General features: G+C 40.9%; 2 protein-coding genes across 2 annotated transcripts; one reads left to right on the top strand and one right to left on the bottom strand.

Annotated features, from left to right (window-relative positions):
- Nucleotides 1–123: 123 nt before the first annotated feature.
- Nucleotides 124–7,817, bottom strand: mfsd13al (major facilitator superfamily domain containing 13a-like). Its single transcript, XM_030057494.1, has 7 exons — nucleotides 7,244–7,817; nucleotides 6,345–6,659; nucleotides 5,770–6,189; nucleotides 5,079–5,233; nucleotides 4,811–4,894; nucleotides 4,211–4,354; nucleotides 124–2,932 (listed from the first exon to the last, which is right to left on the bottom strand). The coding sequence occupies exons 1-7, from the start codon at nucleotides 7,457–7,459 to the stop codon at nucleotides 2,791–2,793; spliced, it is 1,476 nt and encodes a 491-aa protein (XP_029913354.1). The 5' UTR covers nucleotides 7,460–7,817; the 3' UTR covers nucleotides 124–2,790.
- Nucleotides 7,818–9,691: 1,874 nt separating this feature from the next.
- cdr2a (cerebellar degeneration-related protein 2a) lies at nucleotides 9,692–18,277 on the top strand. The gene is made up of 7 exons (XM_030057495.1): nucleotides 9,692–9,953; nucleotides 10,789–10,901; nucleotides 12,806–12,954; nucleotides 13,181–13,357; nucleotides 14,758–15,072; nucleotides 15,574–15,862; nucleotides 16,106–18,277. The coding sequence occupies exons 1-7, from the start codon at nucleotides 9,875–9,877 to the stop codon at nucleotides 16,367–16,369; spliced, it is 1,386 nt and encodes a 461-aa protein (XP_029913355.1). The 5' UTR covers nucleotides 9,692–9,874; the 3' UTR covers nucleotides 16,370–18,277.
- Nucleotides 18,278–18,524: the final 247 nt, after the last annotated feature.

Here is an 18,524-nt window from a genome sequence, read left to right as displayed (position 1 = left end):
ACACATATGACATTTTTATACACCACAAGCAAAGATCAATTCAGGAAAGAACAACAACATCAAGTGCAAGGCAGTGCAAAGAGGGAATGTATAGAGTGCATAAAGGTCATGGAAGAAGGAAGAAAGCACTGAGGCAGAATTTTATTTTATATTACACAATCCATTAGGTGAAATTAGTTATTTACCAGTGATTCATTATTCACTCAACATCCACTCTATATTACATGTTTATTAAAATGCAATGGTCCCCTGTAATTTCAACTCAGTAATTTCTACCACACAACTGGGCTGACTAGCTGTAATATAATTAAATAATTCTTCTTAAATCTAGTTTTGTCAAGTCGCTTTGGTAGATGCAAAATGAGGAGCCAGACGTCATTCAGATTTCAGACTACATAGATAATGTTGATTTTTAGCGGCGGTGACAAAAATTCTGTGAGAAATCAGGTAGCCTATGCATATTACTCCATAATCTGTTTTGTTATTATACATTTATAATGACATGATTTATAAGACACTGTAATGATGTTCCCAATTTTCATAAGAGGACTTGGTACCACCTTGATTGATTTTGATCATTGTATATTTACATATAATCTGATTTGTAAATAACACACTTCCTCATGTTTTGGAATGACTCTTGATAGGCTTGTGTATGAAAATATATAACCACTCTGGGCATGGTTGTCTAAAACATGTATTTAATTAAGTATGGAAAGCCAAACTGAAAAATTCCCCTTCATTTCTGAATTTGCCAAGTATGTTAGTTATTGTAGATGATTTGTAAGGCACAGTACCAAGAAATATATAGTACATACTATAAATACACAATTTCAGATGCAGTACATTTCCAGTGTTTAGTTGGCTTACTTTCACTAAAACGGAGAAACTTGACACACTCTTTTGCGTTAGTAAGACACTGTACATCACACACAGAGTTGTGCCGCTCACTGTGACTGTCACCCACGCTGGCTCACTGATGCAGCTCATGAAAAGTATTCTGCCTCCTGTCTCAAAATTTTGCGGTGTATCATCCGCAAGTTGGATTACCAAAGTGATATATGTTTTTGTGACTCTTCTATACAAAATGACTCAGTGTAAAATCTGATTTTAAAAAATATTCATGTATAATTAAACAGCTAAAAGTTGGGCTGGTGGCTTATTTGGCTAAAGCACATATCGTGTACACACAACATCCTGGGTTCAGATCTTTGCGACACCCCCCCCCCCACCTTGAACTCATTAGCAAAGGTGTTGTTTGCAGTGGCACTGTAAACTGAAATCCTTTTCAAAGCCCCTGAGATGTCGGTGAGTTGACTAGAATTAATCTGTGGCCTTTGTAAATTGACTGGTCATGACACACACAATGCAAGTAAACACATATCAACATGAGGTTTCACAAAAGAGGCTGCATATCAGAGTAAAAACAACCATTAAGTCCAGGGTACAGAAAAACTCTCAAGTGAATTCAGCAGCAAAGACTGAGAAACCTGTGAAGATTGAGGGAATGATGCAGTGAAACATCTTTCTTACCAAAGACTGATGTTAAAATGAATGTTCTAGTAGGACAGTGATACTAGGCAAATAGCCAAGAACAAGAAGGTAAAAGTCTTTGACTGTCTGAGCCAAAACCCAGACTTAAAGTCCACTGGAAATCTCTTAAATTACTGTTCCCAGATATTCAGTAATGAGCCTGACCAAGCTTGGGCAAATTTGCCAAAAACGAATAGGAGACAATCCTGAAAACGATATGAGCCAAGCAGATAAAGACTTACTCAAGAAAAGCAGAAAAACTGCAGCTAATGCGATAACTGCTACTTCTACAAAGTTTTGTGTAATATTTGTGTATGCTGTTTTAGTAGATTTGCGAAAAAATGAATTCAGGCTGCAACACCCAAAAATGCAGAACACTTACAAGAAGTGGAATACTTGAGAGGGCACTATATGAGACACCTGCAGTTTGAGGAATTACAACTTCAACAGTTTTGACACTGAATTTTTACATTAAAAAAAACTGACTTTTTGGAATTTTCTTATTTGCAGAAATCTTATAAAAATGTTTTAAGCTGTGAAGCAGGAAATTCAGTACAAATACATTCAAACATAGATAAGCAATGAAATTCCATTTCCGCACCTTGATCCTCGTTTTACACATACAGAAAAGTGAAACAAAGAATCGGGGGGGGGGGTCCCTTCTTCTCCTTTGTGCCCATTTTTTATGACTTTTTTCTGACTTCTAGTGCGCACCACATCTCACTGGTGCTCCTTCACACTCACGGACACAGTGACATGTGAGATCCAAGTGAGTCAGTGGCGGATACTTTGTGAGGACGACGATGTGAACTGGAGTGAGGTCTATCAAAATTTTCTGTACCACAATAAAAAATATTTTCATTGCCCTTAGATCTAGCTCTCTGTCTCTTTTGTGGAAAATATAAATCTCTTCTCCCAGTGCCACTGAGTGACCACAGAAGGTCTGTCCATGGCCCGGTAACAAAGAATATACCGCTTTGAAAAAACAAGAACTATAACATTAGACCAACTCTAATTTCATGAGCACTATTAGGGCTGTGCAATATGAATTTGTGCAACACTATTCACTTTTAGGCTCTCTGATGCCACCACGATACCCATGGATGCCCTCAAGTGAGTCACATTTCCAATTCATTTTCAATCAAATAACAATTAAAAAACTGGATCCCTTACTCATCCCCATTACAACTTTTCCCAAACCCAAACCAAAGGAATGTAGCTACTGGTACATCTTGGATTGTGCTGAAAATGTTACAGTCAGCCATCAGTATACTTTGTCTCCACTGTGTGGCTGTTGCGTATGGAGAACGGCCTCCAGGCGAAGACTTGCAGAGCAGAGATACACATGGGCACCAGACACACTAGGCAGAACATGAGCCTGTGGAGGCTCTCCAAGGCACTGGGAGGAAGAAGGAAGACAGTTAGTATCACAGACCAGAGCCAATTGCATCTGCACATTACATTTATTTACAAGTGCAGTGATTGAGGCAATCTCCCTCTTTTACACAATGCACATCTGTAATTATATCAAAATGTAACTACATTAATTAATTACATTAACATTTTGAAATATCCTCTTAAATTCATCCTGTTAGACTGTGGTAGCATTATGTCAGCTTTGGGAGAACCTTGACTCTTAAACGAGAATAGATTTGTCCCCCATTACTGAAAGTGAGCTGGAGGGGGAAAGTAGGAGCTGCATGTCCAGTATGAAGGACAAGGTGGATGAACATGAAAATTAAACCTACTGCCCGACTACATGAAAAGAAAACAGGAGTTGACTTAATTTTTTTACAATTATTCCTTTAACATCAACCTTATAAGGAGTCCATTATATTGGTAAGACAATAAAGGTGCTGGCATCCTGTAGTGTCTCAGGCATAATTTGCAGGGTTAAATTATCAGTGTCTCTCACAAACACAACTGTTTCTGACTAGTGGGTTAGGGTTATTCTCCCCAGTACACAAGAACATCACAAGCTATGGGTAACTCAGCTGGTGTTAAAACTAATAACCCTCATTATCAGTCTTGTTCCTCTACCTTTACAGCCTCACTGCTGAATGTCATATCAAGTGTCACAGTGATATCTTTGACCTGTGAAACTGGTGTATAGGCATGGTAATATTATTCTTTTAATATGATTTTTACTGTATGTCTCCTCCACGTCAATTTTACATTATAGTTGTGATTGTATTTTACAGTGTATGTGTCAGTTTGTAACAGTTCAACAGGATCAGGACGTTTTGTGGTCAATTTACAGTTTGAGGCTGCATGTCAGTCAGATCTGCCATATAGAGAAGACTTCGGTGTTCCTACTGGCACAGCTGTCATGCACCTTCAAGAGCAGAATACTGAGTCTCCTGCTAATTGGAGGTCTTTTTAAAATTCTTTGTGCGTTTTGAGAAATCCAGAAGAGGTGGGCTTGAGATGTGGAGGTGGGACAGTGGGAGAGGACAGGGGACAGAGACAGGGCGAGTTTCTGAACACTTTAAGCAGAGAAAAATCATGAAAGATGAAAAAAGTGTACAAGTGTCACTTCTTAGGTCCATTATAATTACAATTACTTTTCTCAGTTCACAAGTGTTTCTTACACTAAGGGCAACAGCTAATATAATGTTGCTTTCCATCATCATTATATAAAATTATCTGTGGACTACCAGTGAGAAATTGTCTTTACCTTGGGTTTGCAGCCACTCCTGCCTCCTTAAGCTCGTTGTAGCCAAACTGGTTTAGGATATTAAGAACTAGCATAGGGGCCAGGGACTGTGCTGGCTTGGTGAACAGAGCATTTGTCCCAAACACCATGGAGGACAGAGGAGAACTATAGGAGAGAAAAAAACACAATTATATTATATGGAGATATCTAATTACAAGTCAAATAACATAAACTTTGTTACAAATTGTTACAAAATACAAGAATGACCTTTATAAACAAAACAAAAACTGAAAATAGATTATTCAAGACTTTGATTCACACTGTGAAGCAAACCTCTATTTCCAGACAAATCTTATGTTTCTTTTTCCTGTTTACCGCACTCTACTTTGTGATTGAAAACAATATGCTTTATAGATTCGCTATATAATGGCAACTTTTTGTTATTGTGTGCTTTTGTAAAAACATAACACTGAAAGGACAGTAGCATCGCCTGTAAATGTAACTAAACGCACCACATCTAAATTTGTATGTAATGGATGGCTGGGCTGGTGGACATGGCAGTGTGTTGAAATAGAACATAAGTGATGATCTAAGGTGATGTAATTTTTTTTTTTTTTTTACCTGCGCTTGTACTTCTGCAGATCTGAGTCAATGATATCAGCCAAGGGCAAGTTGAACAGACTGAATGATGCCTGAATAATGACCCTGTATAGAAGGTAAATGAGAGCATGTAAATGTTCAATTTAGTGATAATGGAGTGATGCAGGAAAAGAAACCTCATGACATACTCACACAGGGGCCTACATGCATGTAAAAAATGACCTTTATAAACTCTTCTTTACTACATAAGACAGTGGAATATGTGTGTGACAGTCATGTAACCTCTTACATGTTAATGGTGAGGAAAAATGCCAGGATGTAGTAGTGGTGAGAACCTAATGCCATCATTACAAGAGCCATTCCAAACTCTGTGTAGAAGCTGAGGAGGATGATCCTGTAGTAGCCAATACTATGGAGGAGACTCTGACTACTCAGCACTAATATCTGGGAGGGAGAAAAGAGGCTGAGATATAAAGGGAAGTGGAACTTCAAGTCATATTCACAGAATGTACAGAAAGTGTAATAACTGGTGAAGAATTGCACAAGATTCCCATGAAAAGTAATTAGCAAGGTAGTTACACTTACTTTGAATAGCAATTACTTAAAGGGATACTTCATTCACAATACATGATATTTGCACGGTTATGAAGCATGTGTGCACACGTGTATGCATTTCACTGTTGAGCCGCTTGGATGGACAACTTTGTGCATGCATGTTTCGTGACCATGCACGAGTGTGTTTTGCAGAAATGGCCTTTGCAGCATGCTTTGAGCGAACATATATGTGTCTGGCAAGTACTGAGCATACAATTGCATTCCAGAGACTTGGATTATATAGTGTGTGTCAGCAATTGAGAGTACTTGATAAACAAATTATGCATTATGGGTGAAGTATCCCTTTAAGGTTAGTCTGTCATGCACCAATGCAACATTTCCTAATTATCCTTCTAATATAGAATGAAGTTTCTGGGACACAGTACCTGTGGACAGATGAATCCGGCTCCATACATAAAGCTCTTGGCCAGTGATGGCAGTTTATCTGCAGGAATTAAGTGCTCGGCAAATATCATGGTAAAATTACTAAAGAAAGTCAGAATGAAGACCTGGAAGAAGTTCATGATCACAAAACACTGGAAGTCCCTGTTGGTCAAGATTTGCCACGTCATAGTTCTTATTGAAGACCAGGAAAGTGCTGATTGACTTGAAGTCTGATCACCAGTCCCAGGTGGGCATCCTTTCTTGTCAAAGCGGCTCTCACTATGGAAGCCTGTATACAGCATGCAGCCACAGGCCAGGATAGCAATCAGCACTGTAAAGGCTTGGAAGGCTGCAAAGTCCTCCATGTTTCTGGAGAGGACACCACAGAAGAGCACACTGGAGGAACCAATTAGAGAGGCCACCTGGCAAAGAAAAGGGAAGGTATAGGGGAGGGATGGAGAGACATGTGTTGGCTAAGGGTGCACTACCTTCTAATGGGATGGAAGAAAGATGGAAGCAGTGTTACACATTGGCAAGTTGCAAAAAGTTAACATTAATCCCTCAATCCCATTGTTACCTGGTTGTACTTGATGAGTTGCAGGCGGCTCTGATGCAGGCCGGAAATTTCAGCAAACAAGGCACATTGCGCCAGGAGCACAAAAGTCAGCATAGCATCAAAGGCACAAAGTGCTACCATCAAATGGAGGCCACTCAGCCAGTCATCAGGGCTGTAGGATCGCCATGGGAACCAGGGCAGCAGAAAGGCCAGTGAGTAGAGAGGAGCCCCATACAGGATGGAAAGACGCCGCTGCGAGCAGCAGGGCACATGGGAGTTGTCTTGCAGGTATCCAAAGAGAGGGTCATTAACTGCATTCCATACCATGTAAATGACCTATAAGGAGGAAGAAAAGGTTTCTGGTTAAAGGCCCCCTCCAGTGACCTCAGTCATCTTCAAAATTCCTCCCCACAAAGAAAGTGATGTATGATTATCAAACCAATCATAATAGGTCTTACGTGTGAGAGGCTAACCAGGGCCTGGATTGTTTGTGCCAGCAGCTTGTGATTTATAACTTTATGACTCATGTATAGCGTATACTCATGTGTAATACAGTTTATACCAGCTCCCTGTTCATATGCATCCACACCTCTTATTATGGTTAATTTGTTCATGTAGCAGTGTTCAGCATCTTGATAGAGTTCTTATTTTCTCTTCTTCTCTCCATGAAAACTGGAATGGGTGGGTATACCTGTTGCACAGGTTAGACCCATTCTGACTGACTGCCATTAGTGGAATACATCATGAGGAATTTTGAAAGGGACTCTAGTCAAGAAATCACTGGAGGGCTGGCTTTCAAGCAGCCACAGTGAGGAAGCAGACAGGCTCTCAGTGTATCACAGTGATATGACAGATCTTCTGCAGGCACAGTACTTTGTCTGCATCACAGCATGCACAGTTTGTTTATGTATAATACTCACCTGCGATTGGTGAAATGCTCCCTCTGATATCTTATACTTATTGAGGAAGAGTTTGACATAGTAGAAGTTGAATATACTGCCCAGCATGCCAGCTCCCAGGGTCGTCATGGAGTAGGCCAGGGCGACATGACTGGCCCCGAAACGTCTCAGGTGTTTCATGACAATGTTCATGCCGCCTCCGTAGCCACGTACACCTGACGCAGGTTTCTCCTCCATGTTCACGCTTTGCAGTCAAACCAAGATGCCAAACAAGTGTACCGCTGACCTGACGTTAATAGGCTAAGCTACCGAACTGCTGCACAATTGTATATTCCACGTTGTCATCGTTTTTTTCACATAACTAGTACTGATGGACGGCTAATGCTAGTCAGTGTTGAGCAAAGTCGGCTCACTTTAAAAACAGGTCAGCTGCATTGTCCCCCCCTTTTTTTAACAGCTCCACTTCTTGATCTCAGATGGACTCCGCACTGTCTCCGGATGCTTACTTACTCCTGGCGCATCGATCTATCTGATGTCAGGAAACACCTTTAGATAACTTAAAATCCGGCTAAACTCGATTTGTGTGTATGCAGGCATGAACCACTTGGGACGATAACAAACACGCCATTGGACAGCAGAGCGCCTTGGTCCCGCCTACTGTTTCGTGATTTGTCCGTTTAGCCGCTCGTCAGACAAAGCGTTGCTAGGGAACGATAAAAACGACGTTAACCGGTCTTTAAGTCGTGACGTAACACCTTTTCAAAATACTATTTCCGGGTCCAATCCTCGTCATTTCAATATGCCGCAGTGCTGTGTTCCTGGTTGTTCTAACAGATCTGAGTCTAAAAAACGATACCATTGTCATTCTACCGCTTTCCTAGCGACGAGAAAGAGAACATATATAAATATTAAGTTTTTCATCTTAATTTACGTCAAAAGTTATAGCAGTCCTGGGGTCCGTTTCACGAAGCAGGTTCAACAAACCAAGTCTGAGCCTGAACTCTCAGTTGATCTACTGAGAGTTCAGTTAGTTTTAACTGTCTTAACTTAACAGTCTAGTTTTCGGTTCCAGGACAGCTGATCTGAATTAGTTTGATCAACTCGGAGTAGTTTCACCTGGAGTTAAGTGTGTGCACCACAGCTATAAAAAGAAATGACAGCGTCAATGGAGCCCCGATTTGACGAGTCACCATGGCAACGGGGAAGCGTCGGGCTGCGTTTTTCACCCCAGTTGAACTGGAAATCTTAATGCATTCATACAGCGAGTTTGAACATGTTCAAAAAAAAAAAAAAAAAAAAAAAAAAGTGCAACACCGCTGCAGCGGCAAAGCAGAGGGAGACGGCGTGGGAGAACACTGCTGCTCCGGTCAGTGCATAAGTTTAAATGTAGTCCGCTGCAATCACAATAATATTACAGGGGGAAACTGCTTGAATGGTAGCCTATTAATTTATTTCATTTAGGTGCAATGCCGCGGGGGAGAAGCGCACTTGGCGGCAGTTTAAGATGAAATATAAAAACATTGTTCAAACAGGTAAGACTCTGGCATAATCTCCCGACGAATATTTAATTCTGTGCGCAGTAACACTGCACCTTCATCCACGGGATCGCTGTCAACAGGACATGCCATGTTCGTGAAAAAAAGTCTCCACCTAACTACTAATGGACTTCTAATAAAGGCATACTGACTGTTTTTTTTTTATTTATTTTTTTTATTTTTATTATTATTATTTTAAATAATAGACGGCAGAACAAATATGCCACACCAAAACTCGCCTGCTGACTGAATGAATGAGGAAGTTAAATACGGTGTGTGGCTGAAAGAGGGCGGACACTCTTTCAGCCACACACGGTCCCGACCAGGTTAGTTTCATGGAGTCTGTTACTGCGGTAACTGACCGAGAGCTTCAGTTACCTCCCTCTGTGAAACAGGCTAGAGTTACCCCTCTTTCTCTCAGTTTCCCTCATTTCAGGGTGAACAGACTCAGAGTCTTCACTAAACCTGCTTTGTGAAACGGACCCCTGTGCGTTTTTTTGGCATATCATCTTAAGATGTCAACTAGCTAGCTAGCTTACTGCTAACTTCTAACTCACCTCAACCTCGTAAACTCTCTTTTTTGTTGGAATTGAAGGAGTTTTAGCCCTTTTTGACTCTCGCAGGTACCTCACTGAAGAAAGAAGTGATTGTAAACAAGTTCACCGGTTAAGCCATTGTCGTTTGTTTTGAGTATCTGTCAGAGCGTTTGGACCCGGAAATAGTATTTTGAAAGGGTGTTACGTCACACTTAAAGACCGGAAAGCAGCGTAAATATTTTTCCGATTCAATATATTTGACTTTTTTTTTCTTATTTGTGGACTTATATGTTGGAATATCTGCCGGACGTTTTTTTTTTTTTTTTTTTTTTTTTTTTTTTTTTTAAATATTTCTGAGACATTTCATTTGACTTCCTATCGCGGACAGGAAGTTTGGCTGCCCTCACCACCGGCAGCAGAGACTTGCCACGTTGCCGTAGACAACAAACTACGCCACCGACGGCTGGAGGGTGCACTCTCCGCCGCTCACCGCCGTGAACACAAGGCGAGTCAAAGCTGGAAGGGGACCGGTGTGCTAGGTGTCTGTCAGGTGGAGCCTCCGGACGCTGTAGCGGTGCAAAATGCTTACTGACATGATAGTGGAGGAGGACTTTGAGAAGGGTGAGGAGCCTTGGTATGACAAGCAGAACCTTGAACACGGTAAGGACTGCACAGCTTTTGGTCGCGCCCTAAATATCTACTCAGCAGCCGCTTGAATGTGCCTATTAAATTAATATCAACATCAGATTGTGTTAAATCTATTCGAAGCTGTCAAAATGTTTGTCGTACACAGTAGAAGAAAAATAGTCATTTTCGTCACTTTGTCATTTGGCTAAGTTGTGGCGTTTACCTACAATGTTACCGTCTGTTTTGAAGTGTTGTGCCACACCTGTGATCACACACAGCAGAAGCTCTACAATCAAAATGCGCATATATAAGCTCAGAAGAAATGACATTTAAATCCATAGCATACTTTTGTGACACTCTTACACTTTGTTAAGGTAGTCATGGGGTCACAGCTCTGTGTTGCCACGATGTCCTGAGGCTGTCACTTCCCCCTGGGCTGACTGTGGTCTGCTGTGCCTGCTGCTCAGACATGGTGTTTAAACCACATGGTTGACTGTGTTTTTGGACGCTGCAGTAAAACACAAAGTGGCTTGGCATGCACTACTGATTGCTAAGAAAAAAAAAAAAAAAAAACACCTTACAATGTTGCTGACTGTATAGACAGAGTGCCAGTGTATGCTGTGGTTTTGCAGAGCCCAGACTTGGACACAAAAGTTTTGCAACCACTTGTGATCACATTTTCTTTCTATAAAACAGACTTACAGTGTGTGTATAATAAGTTTGATACACCAGCATCTCTAACAATGCTTTATATGTGCTATGCTCAGCCCAGTGCATGTTTATACATGTATGTAATTCTATCAATGCCTATGTTTGGGTATTGAATGCATCCTGTTCCTTTTGTTTACATGTTTGCCTGTGTTTACAGATCTCCATCTGGCAGCAGAGCTGGGTAAGACGCTCCTTGACAGGAACCATGAGCTGGAGCAGGCACTGCAGCAGATGTACTCCACTAACCAGGAGCAGCTGCAGGAAATAGAGGTGATAACATAATGTCACTCAGAGGACAGTGCACTAGTGAGATGTGTACATTTCTCCATGTAAATGATAAATTTACATATCAGGGTTAACTGGCCTCCTTGACCTCCCTTCAGTAAAGATTACTGTCCTTAGATATGTAATGACTGTGTCCAATCATTACATATCTAAGGATGCAAAAGTATATTTCTCTGAACATTATAAATACAGTAATTGACTCGCTGTGAGAAGTCTTAATGTTGAGAAATCCAAAAATTTCTTTCTCTGGCAGGGGCTTCTGATCGTGAGTTTCTCTTAACTTTAAATAGAAGGGAATAAAATCTGGTCTTGACCAGCCTGTGACCTCATGATCCTTTGGCACAGTCTAACTTCTTGACAAGAGTTTGGTATACCTAATTATAGGAAAACTTTTACTAGCCTATTATCCAACAAGTCCTATTATCCACCCTCTTTTAGTCAGGTGGTTTTCAGTGACCAAGATCCTAAGTTATCTTTTGAATCTGCTTATTTGGGATAATGCTGCTACTCAGTGGCACCTGACACAACACAATGAATTATTTGTTGTTCATGGGGCCTCAGCAAGCTCCTGTTCTACAAATGGCAAAATTACCAAACCTTGGGAAATGAACAACTGTTCATGTATTAAATCCACGCTCTGCACACATATATTCATTCAGCCCCAGCTCTTACGTGTTATGTTTCAAGTGGAATATGAAAATGAAGGCCGTCTGTCATACCTCATCATTCAGTGCATAGACATTTAATTCCAGACAGTGCTAATCTATTTAGGTTACAGGACATGCTATTCACTGGCAACAGGTTAGCAAAGATAAGAGCCTTAATTTGTTTATGTCAGTCTGAGAGCCAATGGCCTGAAGGCTTATTGGGCTTGATATGGTAATCCAATTCATCTCACTGACCATTATCCCTGTGCTGTGTCTGCCCTGCTCTTACTTTCATGACTAATGTCACTCTCAATGCTGCAAGTCCAGCACTTGTCACTGTGATACAGGGCTGTGTTTCTGTTCCAGTGTTTCTTGAAAAATAAACACTCAAATGAGACAAACGCTAAAACTTGTACTAGTGAAATGAATTCACTTGACATCTTGAGCCCAATATGCACGCCTAGAATACAGCAGCATTTACTGTATTTGATTACTGGCTCAGCAAATGATAAGATGTGGACTTTGCATGTCAAATTCAAGGCCTGGTCTGGCTCTTGCCCAGACACTTGGCTAGCCTTGAATTGAACTGGCTTGAATAAATCACCTTTGTCTTATTATTCATGAAGCCAATATGTTCAAAGTTTATTTGCAGTAACTTCTTCTAATGTTTCTCTGTTAGATAGATCTTTGCAGATCATGACCAATGGCTTTACTATAAGCATCCTCTAATGATTATATTTACTATCGAAGTCAGATGCTATGAATAATTTACAGGAGCCTCACAAAGTTTTACTTTAAATGAAATGAGACTTATGTCATAGCTGTTGGCAATAGTGAGCTATTACTGGCACTCTTTATAGACATGTACATTATGGACACGCAGCGCAGATGCTCTTCTTATCATTGTTATTATTACAATAAAGCTGAAATGTTTTTTGCATGTTTTTAGTTGGTAACACTGCATTTGGCTACTTCAAAGGAAACACATCTGTTTACATTGAAACAAAATACATATCATATTTAAAATAAAATGAGGATTTTCTTTAACCCCAACACAAAAGTATTTGAGCTTTAGCTTTCGCTGTGTTTTACATGAAATGTGTTTCTGAACCACACAGTCAAATAAAAAACATGACAATGGAAATGGAGAAATAGATCTACATTGTCTCCCTGTTGCCTTTTCTTGTATCACCAACTTGACTTTCCACCTTCTGTCCTTCTCCCCCCTCTCCTCGACCCTAGTACCTAACCAAGCAGGTGGACCTGCTGCGTCAGATGAACGACCAGCACGCCAAAGTGTATGAGCAGCTAGACACGGCAGCCAGGGATCTGGAGCAGGGCAACCACAGACTGGTGCAAGACAACCGCCTGGCCCAGCACAAGATTAATGGGTCAGAGTCTTAAAATCAAGTCTGCCGATTATTAGTGAATTCCTTTTTCAGCTTGTCAGTCATATTTTATATAATTATTCTGCCACTCAACTAATTACAAGATCTAACATCTTGTCAAAAGATAAGTAGATAAATTAGGTAGCCACCAGTGCATTGCAATATGATTGAAGGCCCTAATTTATAAAACTAAATTTATAAAACTTTTTGCACTTTCTGTTCCCCACAGTCTGACAGAGACCATCGAAGGGCTTCAGACCCACATGGAGGACCTGCAGGCCCAGCTGGAGGAACTCAGGAACGCCCAGGTAGAGCGCAACAAAAGAGAGCTGGCAGAGCAGAAACGCAACCTTGGAGCGCAGAGCATGTCCTGTCTGAAAGAAGTCCATGACCTCCACAGTGACAGGTGTGTGAGTGTGTGAGTGAGAGAGATCACTTTTTGCTCTTAAACACTAACAGCAGAAGTGAAGTATGTGGAAGAACAACTTTTGTTCATGGTGGAAATTTCATGGTGCACGTAAACAATAGGCGGAGTTAAACTAAGGAAGTTACATCAGAACGTTTACCACATACTTCCTGAGTTTGTAATCCACTTCCTTTTGACTGTTTGCAGTAGTTTGTTTATTGCAGGATTGAAAGGACTGCTCAGAATGTATTGGCAAATGAAACTCGGTCTGTGCCAGGAGTAATGTGGCTGGATGCCCACCAGGAATTTGTGTTCACTGTCTCTACTTCCTTCACCTTGACACCAGAGCACAGTTAAAGTCAAACACAAAAATAATATTGTATTTAGACACTTGAGCACTGAAATGATGAAGTTCAAGTTGGCTAAGTGCTCCTATGTTTGTGGTGTCTGACCTCCTCTTACCCCTAATGCACTGGTGTCACAGCCCGACATGCTGACTGCATATCCTCAGGTCACCCGGAGCCAGACCAAATAATCTGACCCAAGGCTGTTGGCCATAATCCCTGCACATTAATCCAGCCCTATGATCAGCAGTGCACTGATGAAGGCAGACAGCTGTTGCTGTGCTGCATTTTCCAGTTGTGCTGAGCAGGTGTGCCATACAGTGAGCTTGGTGACATTTGGCCAAATGTATTTTAAACAGTGCATTGTCTACATTTTATTTATGTATTTTTAGATTTGTTTTCATTTTTATTTGTTTCTTTAAAAAAGAAAGTATTCTTATTAATTATTGTTATCATTACTTTTTATTTTTATTTTATTTTTAATCTTTTTTTTTTTTTTTTTTTTTTTTTTGCAGTTTCCTACTAGAAAAAATACATCTACATAGACCAAAGTTTTTTTTTTTTCGTTTTTTTTTTTTCTTCATTTTATATTTTTGAAAAGGAGACTGTACACCTAAGAGGGGTCCCAGTCTGACAGGTGTGTTGGATAAAATCCAAGCAGGAATCTGCAGGAAAATATTTTTGAAAGAAATAAATGGAGCTTGCCTCAGTGGGTTAAATATAACAAAACCTGATAGAACCTGATATGGTAAAACATGCCTATCCTCCTACTTTCTCTTCTTGAAGTGAACACAGTGTGCTCCTGGGATTTATATCACTATTTCTTGACGTTACAGTTCTCTACTTCTGAGGAGCCGATGATTCATGTGCTTTAGTGCTTTTTCTGTGTTATTCTTCAAATCTACAAAAATGGATGCAAATGACAGCTGTCAGTATGGCACTGCATGCCACAGATGATGGATTTGAACATTCACTTTAATTATCCATGTAGACCATGTTTTGAAATGATTACTGTTTTAATAAATTACCTGAACTGATGCCCTCTCCTTTGTTCAGGTACCTAGCCCATAATAGTCTGCGTGTGGACCCGCTGTGGTCACCCCAGGGCTCTTTCTATGAGCGAGACAGATGCCCGGACCCGGAGGAGGAGAATGCGGCTCTCCAGCACTCGATCCAGACTCTTCAGAGCCAGGTGGCTGCGGAGCGGAGCCGCAGAGAGGCTGTGGAGCAGGAGATGGAGCTGACAGCCCGGGAGAACAGGGCTCTAGAGCAGCAGCTGGTGCTGCTGGAGGGCTGCCAGGCCAGGCAGAAGGAGCTCGAGGCCGAAGTGGAGGAGCTCCAGCTTCTGTGGCGGGCAGACTGTGCCAACAGGTTAGGCCTGAATTCTGAATTGTCCTGACTCAAAGTGATACATCTATTTTTATGAAAACCAACTCAGTTTCTTCATATCCTCTAGGGATTCACAATAATATGCCCTGGCTGTGGCGATTGTCAGGGCACAGAGAGACCATCATCCAAACCCTTACAATTTTGTTTGAAAGAAAATCTTATGTAAAAATAAATATGACATGTTTTACATAACCTAACTTAAAGTAATTTTCTTAGTTTGCCCAGCGCATTTTGAAAAACATTGAATTTTACGTCTGCATTGCCAGTGGCTAGAGACTTGATGAGACTCTGCAATTAGGTGGAAAAAATAGTGCTATCGGTATAGGAAATCGGCCAAAAGAGTTAGAAGATATCATCATATCTCTCTTTGAAGTTGGGATATAACTTGCAATGTACTGCACATATACAGACTCATAAAGGGTGTGTGTACATCCTGATAATACAGCACACTTACATACTTTTGTGTCCCCAAATTCCTACCAGTGCCAGAAGGCTGGACCAGCTGTTGCTGCCTGATACCGTGTTCTTCAGCCAAGAGGAGAAGGCCATCTCGACACAGAGTGAGGAGGAAAAGAGTGAAAAAGAGGAGGTGGTAGAAGCAGAGCCACGGCGATACAGCCGCCAGAGGTGTAGCAGTGACAGCTTTGTGAGAGGGAACACAGAGGAGATTCAGCGTGGACACGACCAGATGTGTATTAGACGAACAGAGGCAGTGAAACAGAGGGGCATCTCTCTGCTCAATGAGGTGGATGCACAGTACAGCGCATTGCAGGTGGCGTATTCCCAGCATGTTTGGTGTAATATATTTTCTCTTCTTTTTTTATTTGGACGAGTAATATTAAGCAAAAGCAACTGATATTTGTTCCTTACAAAGGATGCTTGGCAACTTGATCCCCCTCCTTGTGCCCGCTTTCCCAACCCCAAGCCCCCAACATAGTATGAATTTCCAAAATGGCCTGCCTGCAGAGCTTATTGAGTACCCCTGCTGTCAGTGATAACGGGACGTGTTTTCCAGGTGAAATATGAGGAGCTCCTGCAGCGGTGCCAGCAGGCAGCGAACGGGCTCAGCCATAAAGCCGTTCAGACGCCCAACAGTCCTCAGGTAAACATCTGGACCCGCCGACGCCGGTCCAGCTCAGCCATTTTGTCTGACCTGCCAATGGTTTTGGAAGAGGGCCAGCAGCCAGAGTACAAGTTTCTCTTCAAAGAGATCTTCACCTGCATCCAGAAGACCAAAGACGACCTGAGTGACAACAGACGGTCCAATCAGGGACATTGATTATCAGGAATCGGCAAGCAGACCATACCAGTTGTATTTTTCATTGGCCTGGGGTATGAGGTTTGCGCTCCTTTCTTTCTCATCTGTGAAAGTTTTTGACAACGGAGAAATTCTGAGCTTGCCTGTCTTTAAAACATCTGAAATTCCAGAGGGTGCTGTGCAGATGCAGTATGCACGGTATCTCCCCCTGTGCATCTCAGAGATGTTGCAGTTGTCCTGTTAACTTGAATTATCAATGCTTTTGTCAGTGAGCACTTTTCCTAGCTTCCTCTTATTCCGTCCATATCTATAAGTTGTAAGCGTGGTGCAAAACATGTTATAATGGTCAGTTAAATTGTGTAAAATATGCATTTCAAAGTCCTCATTTATTTGTCATTTAAATATGCATCAGATGTTATCTAATAATTCTTACCTTCAGGAAACTTCAGTGTATGCAGTGACAGATATGCAGGGGTTATTGTTAAGGCAGAAATGTTAAGTGAGGTTTATGTACCGCATGTTCAGCTTACATAAAGTACAATTCTGCGTTTCCCTTCAAATCCACAAGTATTATTTCCATGCACAGCAGTATTCAGGCCTCTTTATTTAATGATAAACCTGTGAACACATGATCATTTGGTGCTCGGTTTTGGGAGAGAAAAACACATAGAATATTATTGTTGAATTAATGTGTTCATCCTAGTTGGCGATATAGCTCTTGATTATGTGTTTCGCAAACAGAAATGTTGGAGCAGGACTGAATGGGGTGCTTTGTAAAGTTAATAGGATGAAAAAGTGTAGCTGTGTCATAGCTAAAAACTAATGTGTTAGTGAAAATGGGCACAATGGCTGAAGTGAGTTGGTTTGTGCAAGTCGACAATAGTCGGTCAAGAGTCTTTATGACAGGGTTTTTCTGTTTCCCTGTTCATGAGTAGCTTAGGCTTAGATGAGTATTTACAAGTGGCCCTGTGCCAATGGGACACCTGACAACTCCTCACTTTTTTATGACTGAATCACCGCTCCTGATTTATTTATTTTTGCCAGAGCTTTAGAGATGATGAGATGCTATTTATTTTCATAAAAGTATTTTTTTTTTGTCACTGTATTCCAGATCTATAATGTGATTACTGTAGCTGAACACTCAGAGATTTATAAGTTAAGATTGACTGGAATTGAAATTTTCCTGAATGCTGAGGATTTTTTTTTTTTGCAGTTGTAAATATTATGTGTTAAATATATGATCGAGGAAAACAATGAGTCAAGTAAAGATTACAGAAGACATGATTTCTCTTGTTTGCAAAATGTCCCTGTTTTGCTTCAAACTGTTCCAAGACAAGCTGAATTGGAAGTTTCATGTCCTGCACATAATCTTGTTTCTTCTTGTTTGTGTGCGGGGGGAAAAAAGCAAGACAATTGTCAACAACAGGTCTTTGTTCAGTTTATTGTACAGCTGTACAGTTTTAGTCAGAGAGCAGAATGGCTGCAACTTAACATGCAATAATTAAGAGGTCTCAGTTGAATACGGCAGAAAATTCAAATTGTGTGCGGGTCCTCCACTGTGAGGGGCTGAAGCTGAGCTGCTAATTAAAATGAAAGCCAAACGATCTCAGAATGACCTGCCACTTCTTGTAATTATGGAGACAGTCTGTTGCTTACTGCAGCGACTCTCATCCTGGGTCTAGTGCTCCAGTTTTAATCAACAATCTATGTTTTCAGCACATTTGAATTACAGGTGATATTGCCGTGATGTTATTTGACTTGACGTGTGATATGCTAATGAGAGAAAAAGTTAATGGATACATGTATTAGTATACAGCGATATTCATATAGCAGTATGCTGTTTTGGAGCTGTGCTTACACTGCTGCTGTCTTCTATGATGACTAACATGTTCTTGCTTGCAGTTAACAAGTAAAAACAGTCATGCAACAGATTTTGAGTATTTTCTGTGTCCCAGCATTTCAAACACCAACACTGACTTTTTTTTAATGAGGTATTTTCATAAATCCGGTTGCTTTTTGTAGGTTCTTTAGAAATATAGCTTCACTGCGTGGTTTCTATACACAGGGCTATGATTCAACCTGTCCATGTTCTTGCATTTAATCTGTCAGTTCCAAAAAACAGACATAATGTCTTGGGTGTTTACGTGCAGGCTGGAGTTGCAGCGAAAAAAGAACT

This window comes from Myripristis murdjan, chromosome 8 (assembly GCF_902150065.1).
Source record: "Myripristis murdjan chromosome 8, fMyrMur1.1, whole genome shotgun sequence".
NCBI lineage: Eukaryota > Metazoa > Chordata > Actinopteri > Holocentriformes > Holocentridae > Myripristis > Myripristis murdjan.
The sequence above is the reverse complement of the archived record's forward strand: the minus strand, read 5'-3'. Positions and strand labels throughout refer to the sequence as shown.

Coding starts and splice junctions, on each gene's coding strand:
- mfsd13al (XM_030057494.1), bottom strand. CDS start 7,459: ATGGAGGAGAAACCTGCGTCAGGTGTACGTGGCTACGGAGGCGGCATG. Junction 4,355..4,810: donor CTGCAGAAGTACAAGCGCAG/GTAAAAAAAAAA, acceptor TCTCTCCTATAG/TTCTCCTCTGTCCTCCATGG. Junction 2,933..4,210: donor GGAGTGGCTGCAAACCCAAG/GTAAAGACAATT, acceptor TCTTCCTCCCAG/TGCCTTGGAGAGCCTCCACA.
- cdr2a (XM_030057495.1), top strand. CDS start 9,875: ATGCTTACTGACATGATAGTGGAGGAGGACTTTGAGAAGGGTGAGGAG. Junction 10,902..12,805: donor AGCAGCTGCAGGAAATAGAG/GTGATAACATAA, acceptor CCTCGACCCTAG/TACCTAACCAAGCAGGTGGA. Junction 15,073..15,573: donor CGGGCAGACTGTGCCAACAG/GTTAGGCCTGAA, acceptor AATTCCTACCAG/TGCCAGAAGGCTGGACCAGC.